The sequence below is a fragment of the Dendronephthya gigantea genome, unplaced genomic scaffold, assembly GCF_004324835.1.
Source record: "Dendronephthya gigantea isolate DGI-Jeju-01 unplaced genomic scaffold, DenGig_1.0 000154F, whole genome shotgun sequence".
NCBI lineage: Eukaryota > Metazoa > Cnidaria > Anthozoa > Malacalcyonacea > Nephtheidae > Dendronephthya > Dendronephthya gigantea.
Window position 1 is genome coordinate 110,214 of NW_021163164.1, and position 20,245 is coordinate 130,458.

The window sequence follows — 20,245 nt, forward strand, 5'->3', positions numbered from 1 at the left end:
AATGAGCAATGCGAATCTACTCATTGTAGCACAAGCGACTGGGTGAAATGTGCTGGTGCCATTGCCGGATGTGTTGGTGTCTGTACCGTCCCTGAAATCGACTTGCTGCCAGCGTGTGTAAAATGTCTCGGCCCATTGTATGAAACGTGCAAGAAATGCTATACATCAAATGTTAGTAAAGCCAGAGCTATCAAGGATACCCGTTACATGATGGAGGCTTATCACAGGGAATTATATCGCTATAATATGAATTCTCCGTTGGCAAATAATCCCGATTTGTTCGAAAAGTTACAGAAAGATGAATTTTAAACATCTAACACATCCTTAACGTTTTTATTGCTGCATGCTTTGTTTTCGTGCTCTTTTCAAAGCTAATATACAATGTAATTATGATTATTTGAGTGACATAAGTAGAGAATGTGCCAAATTAAATAAATGTTGTCTTTAAGTACGATTCCGGCGGAAACATCTTTCAGTACGAAAGACCAACATCACTGAAATCATTATACACATTAATATACAGCCAAATGTTCCCGGGAAAATTTCACACATTAAAAATGCTAATAGTTTTCCCGCATGTCTCTTGTTGAAAGTTTCACTTCAATACGATAAGTAGAAAAAAATATTTCGAATTTTATGGAAGATGTATTTTCCAGCGCGCGCTTGCCCACCCCAAATCGAGAATAAAAATATTTTCATGCCATATTGCAACATGCCCAGAAATCACTAACACAACAGCAGAAAATATGCGTAGTAAAGTTGGCGAACTATATAAGAGCGAAAAGTTTTAGCAAAATGCTCTGCGCAGAAAATAACATGATGTGCTGTCACGCAAACAATACATTCACCATATTACTTTTCCTTTTGGACAAAAAGTTGACAGTCTTTGATGTAGTATACGGTGAGTTCTGTATTAGCAAGTTTCATTGACTTACGAAAGCGTTTTTAAACATGCATTTGAGTCTAAAACCATGCATTATACTATATACATTATTATGCACATATTTATAAATATGTAGGAATATCAATATTTCAATTAGCTTTGCTTTTAAATATCATTAAATATCTTTTTCCAGGAGCTGAACTAGATTTTAGTGTATCTCTAAGATTAACCTACAGAACTGTCCAGAAATAACGTAACAAAAAACACGGTTAACCTATAGGTGAAAATATTTCCATCGCACGAATGAAAAACTTAATACAAGAGTATTCGTTTAATATCATTGGAAAGTTAAAGATTATGACGCTGTTGAATAAGTTTTCAAATATCATAATTTATTAATTAATTACTGGTTTACAGCAAATTTTATTTCTAAGTAATCTTAAGTTAATTACTGTCTTATGCGGGTACTCGGATATTTCCAATCAGACATGCGCTACTCCAGCAATTCGAACTGTAATCTGTTTGACAGGAAAGCTTACACCGAATTACTGAGAGCATGGTGTATATTACGTTTCTGGAGACTAGCTATATGAGTATTTAATGGTCTATACGGTCAAATCCTGTCGAGAAGTCATGCAGTGAAGAAAAATGCGGGCCCTTATCCATTGCTTTGTAAACTGGTTGAAACAAATTTAATATAATGCGTCCATTGTTGATAGACCTTTACGAGCATACTGAAACAGGTAATTATCGATCTTCCCCTATAATTGCTGTAGGAATCATCAACAAAACAAACCCGCCATCACTTTTGCCTAGGTGCAAGTTGCGATATCGCGCGCAGATCTTTTTCATTTTTTTGTGGTGGATTTTCTTTTGGTATGGAAGATATAATACTTCCATGTAACCGGAGAAAATAAATACTACTCCTAAGTCCTATCTAATAAATGTTTGTCGTGTTCGGAGAAGATGAATAAAAATAATTAATGCTGTTCCCAAATAGGATTAGGTCATCACGACATAGGGGCGACGTGTTGTTTTGCAAGCGTGAAAAAACCTCTGCCACCCAGGGTAGATGACGAGAGAAATTAAACGAGATGATAATAACCGGAAATCTATAAGCTCTTACCTTCTTGCAACAGATAGAAACGCACATCCGAGTAGATTAACGGATTAATAGACATATAACAACTGCAGCAATATATTAGCACACCAACTATGGGGTAACAAATACAACACAATAGTGACAAAAAATGGTGATACGAAAACTCTGGAAAAGGAAGTTATATATACTCAGGAATACGCGATCATAGCCTCGTCTATATAATTTTGTAGCAAAATTTCTTTCTCACCAAAGATAGTCGAGACAAAACAGTTCAAACATTTCAATACCAATATATTTCGACGAGATTTAGAGGAAGCCCTTCATGACTTGCAGAATGAGACTGATGCTAACATAGCAAGGAGTAATGGATCACTTGCACAATAGACCCAACTTATGATCTAGGCAACAAGAAGGAAATAAATGACAACAACTAAAAAGCGCATATTGAAATTAGTATAATCGCCAAGTTTGGCTGAAAAATGTCAAGTATAGTTCGGAAAACATAGTTATGCTGAGTAGGCAATTTTTGTATATTAATATAGTTATACCACCAATTAATTAGTTTACTCTGCTATCTAATTTAGTTCAACTCGTCCGGCCATAATACAAACTTCCAACTTCGCTTAGCTCTATAGATCTTTGGTATTTTACTAAGTTTAGTATGCCCTTTTCGGAAATTCCCTTTTTGTCGCGTAAATCAAAAGTTGGTCTATTTTGCAAGCGGTACGTTGAAAATGAACTTCGTGAAGTGAATAACCAAAGTACGCCATACTTGTAGAGATTAGCGACCGTAACATGAAAGGCGTGCCGAAAGATAATTCTAGCTGTACTGATTGACGAAAAACTGAAGTAACATGATCATATAGACGCTCAAAGCAAAAAGATCCCAAAAAACATCGCGCTTTTAAGACAAGGAAAAGAATTTGTTACACAGATTCAGAATATATTAATTAATGCACATGCAATGTATATTACTAATGCACAATGTAACACAGATTCAAAATATTATCAACTAATGCACCTTTCTTTGTGCACCTCACTTATTGTTTCACTGCATGATAGCAACGCTTCTCGTGCAAACAAATTATAGAAGCTTATACATAAAAAGAGCACCTCCAGTGATGACAGGGAATTAAATTGTGAAATTAGATTATCTTAAATATTCAAAAATTTGAAATAGGAAGAAATTTAAAACATTTCTTAAATGAGAGAACAGATAATGGCGTTCATGCAAGGCATCACGAAAAGACACTCGCCTATAGCTATTAACATGAAACAATAATAACAAGTACTCAATGATAAGTAAACAATAATAAGTACTCCATCTGGACAATAAGCTATAGGCCATCCGCAAATTTTTTGAAACGACGTTTTTCATATCGAAGGGCTGTTTCCTAGTATAGTTTATCTCCGGGTATTTGAAGCGAGTACGAGAGCGTTTCTATAGATTCATTCAAATCCTACAATTAAATTTACACTATGCCAAACATATGGAAATTTTCCTTTACCTTCGAATGATTTACATTATAGGTAATAATTGTCTGTCGTATCACGATTAGTTTTTTTATATGTAGTTTTTGCCTTATACTGAGACGTTTCTCGTCCCTATCTTCTTTTGTCACACGGAAGTTTTGGTTTATTTATTCATTTATTTATTTATTACCGCATCAAACGATCACTTGAAAACTTGTTATTTTTGGAATTCATGTCTTGTTTTACAAACAAATTAAGTCACTACTGTAGTTTCGTAAGCAACTCGGTAACGAACATTATCTCGGACAGAAATAAGTCAGAAACGAGGTCAATAGACCGCCTAAATGAATTTCATGTTATAATTTATCTTTTTCGCCCTGAACAACACTAAAAATGTGGCCATCGTCATCGATGAATACAAATATTTTTGCTATTTCCAAAGAAAAAGACGAAGGGACCAACCCAGATTCCGTTTGCAGACAATCTTAAAAAAGATTATATTAATGCTGTAATTGAGAGTTTAGATATATGTTTTCTTTTCTAGTAAGTCTTTCATCTTCATGATAAGCGCATAAACATCTACTGTGGTTAGGTTGAAAGGTTAAAAAAGGGAAGTAATTGAACAGCAGAACGAGATTAGATTTAAATTCCTGTACCTAGGCATTGAGTATAAATATAGGTGGGAACAGAGTTGAGTCAAAGGAAGTCTGCCAGAAGTGAAGCCTAGCTGAGTTGATTGGTTCAGATCGTAAAAATAACAGTAAATTGAAAGGTAGGTTGGAATATTTGAATCATGGAGATCCTTTTATCAGTTTTATGAAGAAAGGAACCAATGCTTGTTGACTTTTCTATATAGGATCGTATAGGATCTATTCCTTTTTAACGGCTACGTATTACACGCCCCGTTCCGCACTTAATGATTTTGTTTAGGAACTAATGAAGATTTGCTAAAATTTTTCATTGTAATATTTTTTGTTGCATGTAATATGTGTTAGTGGTATATATTAATGGCTAGACGTTCGCTTGTTCATAGCTAAAAACCATTCTTCTATAGTTTAGCACATCAATCAAGCAAGCATTATGAATGTTCAATTTCTGGTTACATTGGTTATTGCACTGGGGCTTGTAACCAGTCTGGAAGCGGTTTGCTGCAAAAGAAAAGGCAATTTCCTGTGCTGTGGAAATGGAAATTGCAATATATTCTGCTGTAATTGTGATGGCGGCTGCAATGAGCAATGCGAAAATACTCATTGTAGCACAAAAGAATGGGTGAAGTGTGCTGGTGCAGTTGCCGGATGTGTTGGTGTCTGTTCTGCCGCTGAAATCGACTTGCCAGCGTGTGTAAAATGTCTCGGCCCATTGTATGAAACGTGTAAGAAGTGCTATACATCAAATGTTAGTAAAGCCAGAGCTATCAACGATACCCGTTACATGATGGAGGCTTATCACAGGGAGTTATATCGCTATAATATGAATTCTCCGTTGGCAAATAATCCCGATCTGTTCGAAAAGTTACAGAAAGATGAACTTTAACCATCTAACTCATCCTTAACATTCTGGTTTTTATTATTGCTGCTTTGTTCTTCATGCTTTTATATCTTAATACAATGTAGCTATATATGATAATTTGAGTTCACATAAGTAGACACTGTGCCAAATTTAAATAAATGTTGTCAAACTGAGTGACTTTTTAGTACGATTCCGACAGGAACATCTCAACCTCGTACCCAGGCACGCTCTTCAGTTCCCTTCGCAAATTGAAAATACAGAGTTTCAGGGGAAAAATAGGGTTACAAGTTGATCAGTGTGGAAGCATTTTGTTATTCAAGATTTTAATTTATCATTATTACTTGAAGGGACGAAGTTAAACAAGAATTCTTCCAACAAAAAAAAATGACGCTGCTGTTTGCCGTTCCTTCAATTCAGCGAGAAGCTTTCGAAAAAATCTTGATTTTTAATTTTTAGGTATAAAAATTTTTTTCATGTCATATTGCCACATGCCCAGAAATCACTAACACAACAACAGAAATATGCGCAGTAAACTGAGTACCAATTTGAGAAACTAAAGCGCTTTTAACGCTGGTAATTGAACCCAGAAATGTTTAAAAAGGTGTAAAGGATAGAAGGTACAGCGCGAACCATCGCAGAAGCTAAGCATAGAGTAAAAATCACAAGGAGCAAATAATTATAAACTTATACTGTCACGTCAGACTGAATGTTAGCTTGTAGTCTATTATGGCAGTAATGTTTACAACACGAACGGCCGTGTTGGATTGTAAACAACTTGTGAAATGAATTTTTAATCATGCAATAAGATTTCAATATGGATATACAAATCAGTTACAAACACTAGTTGTTGTATTTCTCCGATACGACCACTAGTGTTTGTAACTAATTTGCATATCTGTTCAAACTAATTTGTTTGGGTATGCATGGTGTGCACGTGACCTAATTCACGATATTTGTTTGTGTATAAACTTCGTTAGGTTTGTCGGTGAATTTAGATAGGTTTGTCTTATTTTTGTGTTAAAATGTAGCCACTACGATCATAAAATGGAATGAGTGATGACAACTGCAAATTCGTTAAGTAAGTATTTCAAAACTATTATTATCTAACTTGTGCACAGACAGTAACATGGTCAGTAGACCGAATAATCAGCATTATATAAATTTCATAGCGTGATTCATCTTTCTCGTTTAAAGTATCAGTTAAAAAGTGAAGAATATATCATCAAATTTGCATAGTATTTCACAAACCAATAAGAATAAGTTTTTTGACGAATTCTTCTTTGAGATATGACATTCAGAAGCAAGGTATAAAATCAAACTATATTCACCACCCACGGCACATGCTAGAATTCATAATTCAGAGTTATTGTCTGCCTTATCACGATTGATCGTGGCATGTAGTTTTTGCCTTATATTAAGACATTGTTATCACGGAAGACAATTCACTGTCAATTAAGTAAAAGAGTAAATGAAATGTACGGATTAACGATATTTTGCGAACAGACTGATCGCATGAAATGATGATTTTTCAGACACACATTTAATATCATGATGGATGTATTGTTAAGGATTCTAATCAAGTTAGGATAAGAGGAAACTTTTCAACGCTGACTAGTCCGACTTTATTTCGAATTCTTAGAAATACATTATGCAGTTATATGGTTTGAGCTATTAATGTAGCCTTCAGTTAAACATTTTACTGAACACAATCTTCTGCAATATTTTTCTAATTGAGCAAACTTGCAAATGAAATAATTTCTAAGGATTAATGATGTTTTGCCTATAGAATGATCGCATGAAATGACGATTGTTCGAGATACCCATTTAATTATCGATGCATTGTTAACGTAATCATGCAAATTAAGTTATGATAAGAGGAAACTTTTCACGAGATTTTGGAATTCTGAACCATGCAAGCTTTCTGGTCTTTAATTTGGAAATCCAAAATATGCATTATTCAGTTATATCATTTGAAGTTACATGTCTGCAATAATCTGCAAACTAGGCAAAATTGCAAATGAAATATACGGATTAATGATATTTTGCGTATAGAATGATCGCATGAAATGACGATTGTTCGAGATACCCATTTAATTATCGATGCATTGTTAACGTAATCATGCAAATTAAGTTATGATAAGAGGAAACTTTTCACGAGATTTTGGAATTCTGACCCATGCAAGCTTTCTAGTCTTTAATTTGGAAATCAATCATAATCATAAGATGGATATCAGTAATTTGAAATAAGGGCCAAATTGGAAACATGTTTCGACATAACTACAAGCCATCTTAAGTGCAAATGAGATAATTATTTAAATTGTAAATATATAAGGTAAAAATATGATACAAGCGAGGTTAAACTCTACGATAGTTATTTATAGAATATTTACAAACATGATCAACAACATAACATGATACAAGTCACAAGATATGCATATTAGGTGGAGTGGTTTCTCACCAATGTAACAGGAAATATATCCTACCAAGTAAATTTATACACCACAAGGGATTTTAAATGACTATAGGTATAGCGTCCATGAAATTGAAAATGTTTTTAAGTAAATACTAGATTTAATAGCAATGCAGAAATGTTTGCCAATGTTGAGGAGTTTCTGTTCTGGAATTTGAGATTTATGCCCTTTTAATGTAGTTTGAAATATTGAACGTTGGGTTTTTGTTGTTTGAGGCGAACTGGCGTTAAGATTGTTTTTGTTTATGCGTTTTGTCTGTTTCCGTAAGAATTAATGATGCGTTCAACCAGATGTTCCGGGAACGAGTGGCGTTGAAGTGAACGAGTTCTTTCAGATCGTCAAGGCCATTGTTAAATTTATAGATGCGGTCGGTCTATAAGGGTTTACATGCATGAAACCCGATTTATACTGAAATATATACTATACTAGTGGTAATCACAGATTAGTGATTTGCATTCGGAATGTGTTGATTTCGGTTACCGATCACTAACAAATGTTATTGTGATAAACGGCGGTCGAAAACGTATTAGTAAATTTCTTGATATTTAAATCAGGGAAAGAAATTTTGTTCCGTTTCTAAAGTAAACCTGATATTATCATAGCCTGAGTTTAAATAATCGAAAGATATATAGTTTGGCACATTTCAGTCAATTTTAAACATGCAAAATATGTCATCAACATAACGCTGGTAGAAAAGATACTTTTTTCCGTTGTAATTACTTATCCAATTGTGAGGTTATGTTGTGAGGTTAAGAAAAATCAGGGCATTTGGGGAGAATGAGATTGACCGCAATTTCGATATTTTCGTTCAAAGAGATTTTAGTAAACAAACCTTTTCAACGTCGAAAGATATAAAAAAGCGTCCACTGCTGTCAAGTTCAGGAAGTTCGTCAACAAACGAGAATATAGGTCTAAGTCATTTTACTGAACACAATCGTCTGCAATAATTTCCTAATTGAGGAAACTTTCTAATGAAATAACTTATAAGGGCTAATGATGTTTTTCGTATAGAATGATCGCATGAAAGGACGATTGTTCGAGATGCATTTAATTATCGATAAGGATATATTGTTAAATTAAGACCGATATCAAGCATTTGAAATTAGGGCCAAAACATGTTTCGACTAAACTATAGGCACTAAACTACAAGCAATCTGCAGTGCGAATGAGAGAATTATTTACATTTTGAAATATTGTATGATACAAGCGAGGTTATACTCTGTGATAGTTAGAATATTGACAAACATTGACAACATAACATGACACAAGTCACAAGATAAGTGTCATATTAAGTGGATTAACGATAACAAATTATAACTGGAACCAGTTTGTTAAGATCTGGTTTGTGCTTGCGCATGTGGAGAGCTTGCTTGAGTTTAGGAATTAGGAGAGAAGAAGGTGTTTGCAGTGTCTAGACTGGTAAAACAAGAGCGGGTGAAGCTAATTAGTTTTGCAGTTAAGGTTCTGTAGGTTTTTGTAAAAGTGCGAGTTTTTGGCAGAGGTGCATGGTGTGTTATTTGATCTTGTGGCAAGAAGGCGGGTGGTTTCACCAATGTAACAGGAAATATATACTGCCAAGTAAATTTATACACTACATGGAATTTCAAATAACTATATAATATATATTTCAAATCATGGGTATAGCATCCATAAAACTGAAAATGCTCTAAGAATTAAATAGTAGAAATCATGGTGTGAATTGGAATGATTGAAAAATATTTTGGCAACATTTTCAATTTAAACATGCAAAAGATGTCATTACCATAACGCCGGTAGAAAACAAAATATTTGCGAACAAAATAAGAACCCCAAGTGGATATGCCTTCCCGACGGTAATTAAAACTCTCCCAAGATGGGCTTTGTGCCTCATCTAAAAGACCAACAGGTAAAGAAATGCACGCCGACAATACGGGAAAGGTCAGCCAGCAGTGTCAACATGCGGTGATTTCGTTTGATGTTCTCTGTAATATACGTACGTAATCAATACGGCTTGGTATTGGTCCAATTTTTATCCTTAGCGATGAACGTGAACAGCTGCTGAATTTCTGAGAATTTGATTTTTCGGTCGACTGCTGAAGAAAATGGTCGTTTTAAAAGAGGCTTAACAAATGAATCAATAATTTTCACAATAAATTTTTATGTCAGTTTCAGGTTAGTGCTGTTAGTTCAAAAAGGAAGATCAAATTGACAAAAAATTTCTCACATGTATACAGGCCTGCCGGACAGAATAAAAAGTTTCCTCTTATCATGATTTAAATTTAATCATGACTTAACAATAAATCCATCGTCCAATGCGTATCTCGAACAATTCGTTGGATGTATTGTCAAGCTCGTGATGGTAATTAACGAGCAGAAAGTTCGTCACCATGGAAACGAGAATGAATCCTCAGTGATGTAGTCAATCGGAATAAGAGAGTTGAGTAGCGAGCATGAAGTATTAATTAAATTGTAATTATAAGAATTGAAAGAAGAGACTATAAGTCTAAGTGGAGCAGAGTCGTTGATGTTGTTATGTCTTTAAATCTGACTAAACTATAATTTTCGTTATCTTAGGTAAGCAATCGAGAGGTATGCAACTTTCAGAGATTTTTCTTGGGCAGAAACATTGAATTTATCCAAAGTCACGTGGCCATGCACAAACCGCCCAATCACAATCAGCGTAAGCGCTATAAATACAATTAAAAAGCGCCAAACGAAATGAAGCTGCACGTTTTATAGTCCAACCTTATTGATGAAGTTTTCTTGGAAACTTGTTATGTGTGAAATGCATGGCTTCAATGACCATGCAAATGAAGTAATTATAAAAAATATATTTTCACAACATGTACATTTTAGATCGGTTTGTCTTTAGTAAAACGTAGCCACCACGATCATAAAATGGAATAGAAGTGGTGACAGCTGTAAATCAGTTCGATTAGTTCAAAGTAAATGAAATATTATATCGTAAATTATTTAACTATATAAGTTGTAATTAAGGCTAAAAAAGTTCACTCTTTGGGCGAGTCTTTATTACATTCATGTTTCGTGATGTGGACATAAGCACACACTTTGTGAATTAGTTAAAAATAGGAACCACTTGAACAGCAGCAGAACAATTGATTTGAACATTCTATAGTCAAAACATTTGATTCATGCTAAAATTCCTGCACGTACGCTGTTGACTATAAATATAGAGCAGAGTTGAGTTGAATCAGAGAAGAATCGACAGAGCTGAAGCTGAGCTGAATTGATTTGTCCTGATCTCAAAAATAACAGTAAATTGAAAGGTAGGTTGAAATATTTGAATAATGAAGACCGTTTTATCAGTTTTATGCAGAAAGAGTCCAATGACAATGTTTGTTGATTTCCTATATGGATAATCTATTTCTTTCTAACACCGGCTAAGTTGGGACGCCTCTTATGAGTGAAAGATTTTGGTACTTGGTCAATGAAAATTTTCTGAAATTATTAATTGTATCTAATAAGTTCGTAGTTTATTTTAAAATCCAAAAAGTAAAAGAAAAATTTTGAGAATTTGCTTGACAGTTGCTTTTTGAGTTATTCCGTTCAGACCAACTTATATAGTCTATACCAACTGCACGGAGAGTCTTATTGGAGATTTGAATGCGCATCGCAACGGCATTATAATTACCACAAACACATATCTGTATATTTTCGCTGCTGTGTTTCTCGTGTAAGAAATGCTGCATGTACATTAAATGTTAGTAAAGGCAGACTTGTCAACGATACCTGTTTCATGATGGAGGTTTATCACAGGGAATTATATAATTATTATATGAATTCGTCGTTAGTAAATAATCCCGATCTGTTAATTCCAAAAGTTGAAGAAATATGAACATTAGGATGAACATCATAGATCTGATTTTTATGGCATTTTATCCCTGAGCGCCGTGCGGGGGTACTAATTTCGCTCAGAGATCAGGAATTACACCCGGGTATGTGACAGAACATATAGCGGAATCCAAAGTTGCCCAAATCCTATATCATGGACTTTGTGCGTTCAATGATCATGGTATTTTGTACGCATGCGCGAAAAAAAAAAGGTTTAAAAAAAGTTTTGTATTTCAATGCAATCGTCAGTATTTTAACTGTCATTTTGCAAACTATTCTTTATTATTCTATATATATATATATATATATATATATATATATATATATATATATATATATATATATATATATATATATATATATATATATATATATATGTCTTATATACAATTAAGTAAAGTATCCAAGAAGAAAGAGTGCTCGATATCAAAATTTAATAGAGCGATTAAAATAAAATAAAATCAATGAAATATTACAAAATTTTGAATATATTGTTCGCTACACTCTGTGTTTCACGTTTCTTCTGAAACGATGATGATCGTTTCGCCTGATGATCGTTTCAGAAGAAACGTGAAACACAGAGTGTAGCGAACAATATATTCAAAATTTTGTAATATTTCATTGATTTTATTTTATGTCTTATATATATATATAATATATTATATATAATATTAATATATATATATATATATATAATATATATAAACAATTATTAAGAAATTCTTCGTATGAGATAAAAGAGTGCTCAATACTGCAAGCAAATAGAGCAATATATATTTATTCATTTACATAATTCTTAAAAAATTGGCATCGCTACTCTGAGTTTCATGCCACAGAGGCAATCATCAGGCGACTAAATTTCAGTTCGTTACAGTTCGTTCAGTTTTAAGAATTATGTAAATAAATAATATATATATATATATATATAATATATATATATGTATATATTATATATATATATATTATAAATTATATATATATATATATATATATATATATATATATATAAGACACATGATTTTAAAACCTTTTTTACTTATGCTTTTTTTCAATATATATAATTAAGGACCATTTTATTTCCTTCAGGAACCATGTCCAAAGAAAATAGGATAACCTTGACAAGTAAGGATGGCAATGAACATACGTATGAGAATGATGATGAATCTATCTCACCAAAAAACAATTTGGTGAAGGCTGTGGTGGAGTATGGCAACTGGATTATCTACAATACTCAATTTGATCTCCCAAAAAAGTATAAATTCGTTACACTATATGGCGGTAATGGCTTTGGACAGATCGACAACGGAGCAACGCCAATCACTGCTGTAAAAACCATCAATTTTGTTGCGGATGGCATTTGCTTGTTTGAACACGACCATTTTTGGGGGAAAAATTACGTAAGCTCGTCTTATATCATTCTTCTTTCAAAAATATTTAACAAGAATTGTTTTAAATTCATATTTTTATTTCAATCAATTTTATCGGTTTAAATGTTCAAAACATGTACGAATGATAGGCTTTTCACAGTGTTAATTTAGTCACAACAACATGGAGGCGAGGCTAAGGGCCAAGCAATAATTTAAAGGCTATGTTGCCAATTGGTTGCTCAACCTCTTTTCTACTTAGTTGTAATGTAATTACCGAAATGGCATTCGAATATATATGAATGCATGCCTTTGTATTTCCTTGTACGTAATTTTTTGCGGCATGCACATATCGCTGCCTGAAATGCAGAAGATACATCATTTATGCACTTTATTTTGTTGTTTTATCTCATCAAATCAGTTTCTGTTCACCTTATTATACGTTCTGAACTTGCCTAGATTTTTAATACCCGTGTTATGTTGGAAATGATAGACAGTTATATAACATGTAATATTTTACTTACTATAGACCTATACAGACACATCATCTACTGAATCCGAATTTCCCACTGGGGAAGGGATGAAAGGTGTGGCTTCGATCATTGAATTTGGAAGCAGTTGGAAATTGTACGCAACAGATGGAAAGACGAAGACAATTTCTAAGAGCGAGAACCCAGATGTGTTGGCAATTGGCATAAGTCCCAACACAATTTACAAAGTGGAAAAACTTTAAATGGGCTGTGAAAGCCTCTCGTGATTTGTGTATTAAAAAGTACATTTTAATATCACTTTAATTCTACGTATCTTTTCAATATAATAAAGAAATGTTAGAATTGCATTTTATATATTCTCGTTAATCTCTTACCATATAGACTTAATACATTGTCGGAAATTTTAATCCTAAAATTTCCCAAAACTATCTTTGCACGCTTTTCCTGTAACTGCTGAATGCAAAGCACTACGGATGGTAGATATGCAATATATTAGTGGGTTTTACTAATCAGCAAAAGGCTGGGAAATTCAAAAGTAAAAGCATTTTATACAGATTATAAGAGCTTCTTAGTTCAACTGCATCCCGTTTTCTTCTTATGACCAGATCGCGTACCAGCTAGCATCTGGAAGCGCCTTTTATTGTTGGTTATAATTGCTTTGCTTGGGCACGCAGGCGGTTGCACGAATGCTGGATAGCGCTATTCAGCGGACATTATTCGTATAGTTTTTTTTTCAATCTCTTTAAATTTGCTCGTTATTTGGTACAAGCTAGCTGAATTGAACATTAGCATTCCGGCGAGCTGTAATTTCATTTCTTTTCAGGCATAAGCTTACAATAACATTGATTGAAAAAGTCACTATTATACGGTGGCCAAGAATCTCGAGGAAGCGAGATCATTTCAACATGCATTATACGGGATGTTTAACCAGATTCTTGTAAACAGCACACGCGGCCCGTTTATAATTAAGGCTGGTTTTCATCATTGTCATAATTCGCCGGTCATAATTCACGTGAATTACGACGAATTATGACGAATTGTGTTTATTATAAAACCAGCCTATACGCTGTATTTTATATCTGCCTAAACATTAAAGATTTAAACTTTTTAAAGACAATATGGATATTAAGCTGGAATTCCTCATTAACTATTGTTTTTAATAAAGTTCGGTTCAGTGAATAGTTAGGGCATTTTGCGAGAATGAGATTGACCGCAATTTCAATAGTTTCATTCATAGGGATTTTAGTAGCTATAATTTATACAAAGCCTTTCTACGTCGAAAGACATGAAAAAGCGTCCACTGCTGTCAAGTTCAGGAAGTTCGTCAACAAACGAGAATACATGCAGGTCTAAGTCATTTTACTGAACACAATCGTCTGCGATAATTTGCTAATTGAGCTAACTTACAATAATTTATAAGGATTAATGATATTTTGCGTATAGAATGATCGCATGAAAGGACGATTGTTCGAGATACGCATTCCAAGGTGTAATCCCAAGTATATCTTGCCGACGGTAATTAAAACTTTCACAAGATGGGCTTTGTGCCTCATCTAAAAGATCGACAGGTAATTAATGAAATGCACGCCGGCAATACGGGAAAGGTGGTCAATGGCCAGCTGGCCGGCCAGCAGTATTAACATGTGGATATTTCGTTTGATATTCTCTGTAGTATACGTACGTAATCAATATTGTATGAGTGCAATTTTCATCCTTAGCGATGAACGTGAACAGCTGCTGAATTTCTGTTAAATTAATTTTTCGGTCGACTGCTGCAAGAAATGGTCGTTTTAAAAGAGCTTAACAAATGAATCAATAATTTTCACAATAAATTTTTATGTCAGTTTCAGGTTAGTGCTTTTAGTTCAAAAAGGAAGATCAAATTGACAAAAGATTTCTCACATGTATACAGGCCTGCCGGACAGAATAAAAAGTTTCCTCTTATTAAGATTTAATTTTAATCATGACTTAACAATAAATCCATTGTTCAATGCGTATCTCGAACAATTCGTTAGATGTATTGTCAAGTTCGCGATGGTACTTAACGACCAGAAAGTTGAGTTGAGTGGCGAGCATGAAGTATTAATTAAATTGTAATTATAAGAATTGAAAGAGGAGACTATAAGTCTAAGTGGAGCAGAGTCGTTGATGTTGTTATGTCTTTAAATCTGATTAAACTATAATTTTCCTTATCTTAGGTAAGCAATCGAGAGGTATGCAACTTTCAGAGATTTTTCTTGGGCGGAAACTTTGAATTTATCCCAAGACACGTGGCTACAAATCACCCAATCACAATCAGCATAAGCGCTATATCAATAGAATTAAAATGCACCAAACGAATGCACCATGGCTTCAATAACCATGCAAATTAAGTTATTGTAAAAAATATATTTTCACGACATGAACATTTTAGATCGGTTTGTCTTAAGTAAAACGTAGCCACCACGATCATAAAATGGAATAGAAGTGGTGACAACTGCATATCAGTTTGATAAGTTCAAAGTAAATGAAATATTATATTGTAAATTATTATAGTAGCTATATAAATGAGTCTTTATTACATTCATGTTTCGTGATGTGGACATAAGCAACCACTTTGTGAATTGGTTAAAAATAGGAACCACTTGAACAGCAGCAGAACAATTAATTTGAAAATTCAAAGAAAAAAATGTGACTAAAATATTTTTTCTGAACTAGGTTACCTCTTGTCAAACTTGCTTAAAAATCTCGGTTACAGTCGCTTCGCGGCAAATGTGCGAGTTTTTTTTACAATTTTTGTTTTGGTCTTAATCCATTTCATGTGCACAACATGGTGGACATGTTTGAAGTTACCTGATGTCACACCAATATAATGCTTCACAACTTCTCCATTATCTGAAACTACTACCTCGATGAACACTGAAATGGTATTGAGACGTCAAGCAGATCACATCATTTGAGAATGGCTGACAATTTACTGCGGCAATTAAGCAAAACTGCAAATGAAATCATTTATACGGATTAATGATACTTAGTGTTATTGGCGATATTGTTCACTGCATGAGATACACATTTAATTATGAATGTATTGTTAAGGTTCTGATGCAAAATTCAGCAGCTTTGCTCCAGTTGTTTTCTATTCAAATATAGTTTGTAAACATAATTACGCAATTTAGCTTCCTGGTGCAATGTAATTTTTTAAACTATATCCATATTATCGGGTTTATCGCTAAATTTGCACACATACAAGCTGTACTTAATGATGGCATACGTATATTCGCTATATCGCATATACATATACATTTACATTGCATAGCTATACATAATTTCGATACATACTATTGCATACATACTGTATTTTTCACATGATATGTACGCAACCACTGTGGTTAGGTTAAAAGGTTAAAAAAGGGACGTAATTGAACACCAGAACGAGATTAGATTTAAATTCCTGATCGTAGGCATTGAATATAAACAGATGGAAATAGAGCTGAGTTGAAACAAAGAAAAACTGCCAGAACTGAAGCCGAGCTGAGTTCATTTGTCCTGATATCGATCTCGAAAATAACATTAAATTGAAAGGAAGGTACGGTTGGAATATTTTAATCCTGGAGACCCTTTCGTCCGTTTTAAGGAGAAATAATCCAATATCGATTGTTGACCGGCTTCATTTAATAATTTCCATGAAATATGCGGAAGTAATTGAACAATAGAACGAGATTAGATTAAAATTCCTACACGTAGGCATTGAATATAAAGATAGGTGGGAACAGACTTAAGTTGAATCAAAAAAGAACCGCCGAGCTGAATTGATTTGTCCTGATCTCGACAGCGACAGTAAATTGAAAGGTAGGTTGAAATATTTGAATCATGAAGACCATTTTATCAATTTTATGCAGAAAGAATCAAATGTTTGTTGACTTCCTATAGATCATCCCTTTCTAAGGCCCGGCTAAGGTTTAGACGCCTCTTATGTACTTAACAATTTTGATACTTGAGCAATCAAAATATGAGAGTAGCTAGTGTCTGACTAAAGATTTTCATGCCCTGGTTCAAATATTTTCCGAATCCCAATTAGGGGAAACAAACCGGAAGATTAATACTCGCAAATTGCAATAGGCTCTTCGAGGGCGAAATATTATTGATGTGAAAGGTCATAATTCTATGATCATTCAGGACCGGAATCGTTTACGATTGCGAAATGCACATAGAAAATAATTAGAGCAATGGTTTCCCAATTTTTAGTGTCACTGCCAGCCTCGTAAATAACTATAAATATAGGCACGCTACAGGCTTTCACACTGATCATTGGCTAAGCTGAGCGAGCGCGCAGGGAACCAAAAGGGCTGTCTTCAGTAATGGTATCTCAAAGCATGCGTTAAACTAATGTAACATATTCTTATTGGTTTGTGAAGTGCTATATACAAACTTGATGCTATATTTTCCACTTTTAACTCATACTTTCAACGAGAAAGATGAATCACAATATGAAATTTACATGATGCTGATTATTTGGTCCTAATGGCCTTGTTACCGTGTGCGAGCTTGATAATAATCGTTTTGATATATTTATACTGATCGAATTTCCATTAAAATTGTCGCCACTCAAATTTGCATTAAAATTGTCGTAAAAAAATAGGACAAACCGATCCAAAGACCAAAATAAACGAAGTCGCCTAACCTTTACGATCTGTGCATGTTGTGAAAATCTTTTTTAATGACTTCATTTGCATGATCACTGAAGCCATGCATTTCACAAATAAGGGGGCTGCTTACATGAGCCCGGTTACCCGAAATGCAACGACGCGTGAGATGATTTTGAGGTATTGAAATGAGTAGATAACATGATCCTGGCAGTCGTATAATCACCACAATGATAGCATGTGCTTGTTTGGTGTCATAAAGACTTATTTCAATACCTCAAGGTCCTCTCACGCTTCGTTGAATCTCGGGTAACCAGGCTCATGTAAACAGCCCCTAAGAAGTTTCGAAGCAAACTTCTTTTCGTTTGGTGCATTTTGTTATTGATAGCGAGTGACATAAAAAGTAAACTTCCTAACATTTTTATTGATATCGTAAACAAGAGAGAGAGACACGTCAAACTTATTTATTCCTTTAAACATAACTCTTAAGCTAACAGCTCTGCGGTGTGAATAGGCCTTGTTTTACATGTTTGCTACTGGAATCACTCCATGATTTGGCGAAAAGTTGATAACCTATGGTATATTTTCTTTGTGCCAGTCATCTTTCTAACATTAATTGTAATATTTCACAACAGCTGATATTCCTCATACGGTGAATCATGACAAGCAAAAAAGACTTGTTTGCTGTTGATAATGGTGGTTCCTTCCACACACGCAGCCCTCCAGTGGACGCCAATGACAACTGGATTAGCACTGCACACAAGATTGGTAATGCGGGATGGCAGAGTTTCAAATTTCTCTTTTTTGGTCCTGATGGCGACCTGTACGCTGTTCCACAAGATGGATCTTTTCTAAAAGGCCCACCTCCCACGCATGGCGAGGATAATTGGGTCGCTCGTGCAACGAAGATTGGTAATGGCGGATGGGCAAGTTTCAAGTTTTTGTTCTTCGACACAGAAGGTAATTTGTATGCTGTTCCAGAAAATGGAACCTTTCTAAAAGGCTCTCCTCCCACGCATGCCCAAGATAATTGGACAGCCCGTGCAACGACAATTGGCACCGGAGGATGGGCTAGTTTCAAATTCCTTTTCTTTGGTCCTGATGCTGACCTCTATGCAGTTAAAGAAGATGGGTTCTATAAAAGCTACCCACCAACATCTGGCAGTGACAACTGGAGTGCTCGTGCCACAAAGATTGGCACCGGAGGATGGACAAGTTTCAAGTTCCTATTTTTTGGTCCAGCGGGTTACCTGTATGCCACTCCACAAGATGGAACCTTTCTCAAAGCCACAGCTCCAACTTATAGTGAAGACAACTGGACCGCGCGTTCAAAGAAGATTGGCACCGCTGGTTGGGCAGATTTTAACTTTCTTTTTTGATATTCCCAGTATGATTGAACAATCAGTGACTGTGTTATGCACACATATAACCATTATACGCGTAACACAACAGTCTTTTAGCTAGCAGATGATTGCGTTAATTAAGTGTCATTATTTGAATTTAAAATAAACATTAGTTAATCCTATATATGTCTCGTATTTTCAACACCATTTTGTAAAATGGTTTCAGGGGGAACTGTTATTCGACTACAAGGATAAATAAGCCGCCATCGTTGACTTTAAAACCGAATGAAGCGTTGTGTCGGTGCATAGCTGCCATGCGACAAAAACTCACTGCTTTCCCAATGTGCGTTTTAGGAGTTAAAACAATCAATTTTGGTACCGCGGTAGAGTTATTAAGAGACGAACTTCGCTTCAGCCCATTTTCTTATGTACAAATTTTAGAATTTTACATGCATGAAAATTTTCGCTCAAAAACTCACTTTTACATTCCTTGCCACTTTCCCTGCTTTCTCCTTTACCAGTGTTTAGCATTTAAATCCGATTTTTTTCGCTTCATTAAAATCTGATTTCAATGCATTTCATTCAAATCCGATGTGGAGTTCATTTACTTAGAGATCACTCCAGTGCTTCTTCTTCCCCTGTAAAATTTCGTAACCCGTAAATTTCGCTTAAAATTCCTTCACATTTCCTTCAGCACGGAAAAAGGAAATAAAATATAACAGCGATACCTTTCATACGTGTATTTTTTAAGGCTGGTTTTCATGTGTTATAATTCGTCATAGTGCAGATGTTGCAACAAATTACAACGAAATTACGACATGTGAATTTGGTTGGATTTCCAATTACAGAGAAATAGTTCGCTAGCGAAATATTTGCATTTTAACTGCATAAATAAATTAGTTCAACATGCATGCCTGTGCTGAATTCAAAAGAAAATATGCAAATATTTGGCTAGCGAACTATTTCTCTCTCTAAGGGGTTGTTTACATGAGCCCGGTTACCCAAGATTCAACGAAGCGTGAGATGATTTTAAGGTATTGAAATGAGCAGATAACATGATCCTGGCAGTCGTATAATCACCACAATAATAGCATGTGCTTGTTTGGTGTCATAAAGACTTATTTCAATCTCGAGTAACCGGGCTCATGTAAACAGC

At 34.5% G+C, this 20,245-nt stretch overlaps 2 protein-coding genes across 2 annotated transcripts; both read left to right on the forward strand.

Moving 5' to 3' along the window:
- The first annotated feature begins 10,689 nt into the window (after positions 1-10,689).
- LOC114537239 lies at positions 10,690-13,366 on the forward strand. The gene is made up of 3 exons (XM_028558376.1): positions 10,690-10,704; positions 12,356-12,666; positions 13,163-13,366. Exons 2-3 carry the CDS (start codon positions 12,361-12,363, stop codon positions 13,364-13,366), a joined length of 510 nt encoding a protein of 169 aa, XP_028414177.1. The 5' UTR covers positions 10,690-10,704; positions 12,356-12,360.
- Positions 13,367-16,855: 3,489 nt separating this feature from the next.
- LOC114537256 (tachylectin-2-like) lies at positions 16,856-19,274 on the forward strand. The gene is made up of 2 exons (XM_028558392.1): positions 16,856-16,952; positions 18,382-19,274. Exon 2 carries the CDS (start codon positions 18,406-18,408, stop codon positions 19,123-19,125), a length of 720 nt encoding a protein of 239 aa, XP_028414193.1. The 5' UTR covers positions 16,856-16,952; positions 18,382-18,405; the 3' UTR covers positions 19,126-19,274.
- Positions 19,275-20,245: the final 971 nt, after the last annotated feature.

Excerpts from the sequence above, each read along its gene's own strand:
- LOC114537239 (XM_028558376.1), top strand. The coding sequence starts at position 12,361 with ATGTCCAAAGAAAATAGGATAACCTTGACAAGTAAGGATGGCAATGAA. Across the intron at positions 12,667-13,162 it reads ATTTTTGGGGGAAAAATTAC|ACCTATACAGACACATCATC; the intron begins GTAAGCTCGTCT and ends TACTTACTATAG.
- LOC114537256 (XM_028558392.1), top strand. The coding sequence starts at position 18,406 with ATGACAAGCAAAAAAGACTTGTTTGCTGTTGATAATGGTGGTTCCTTC.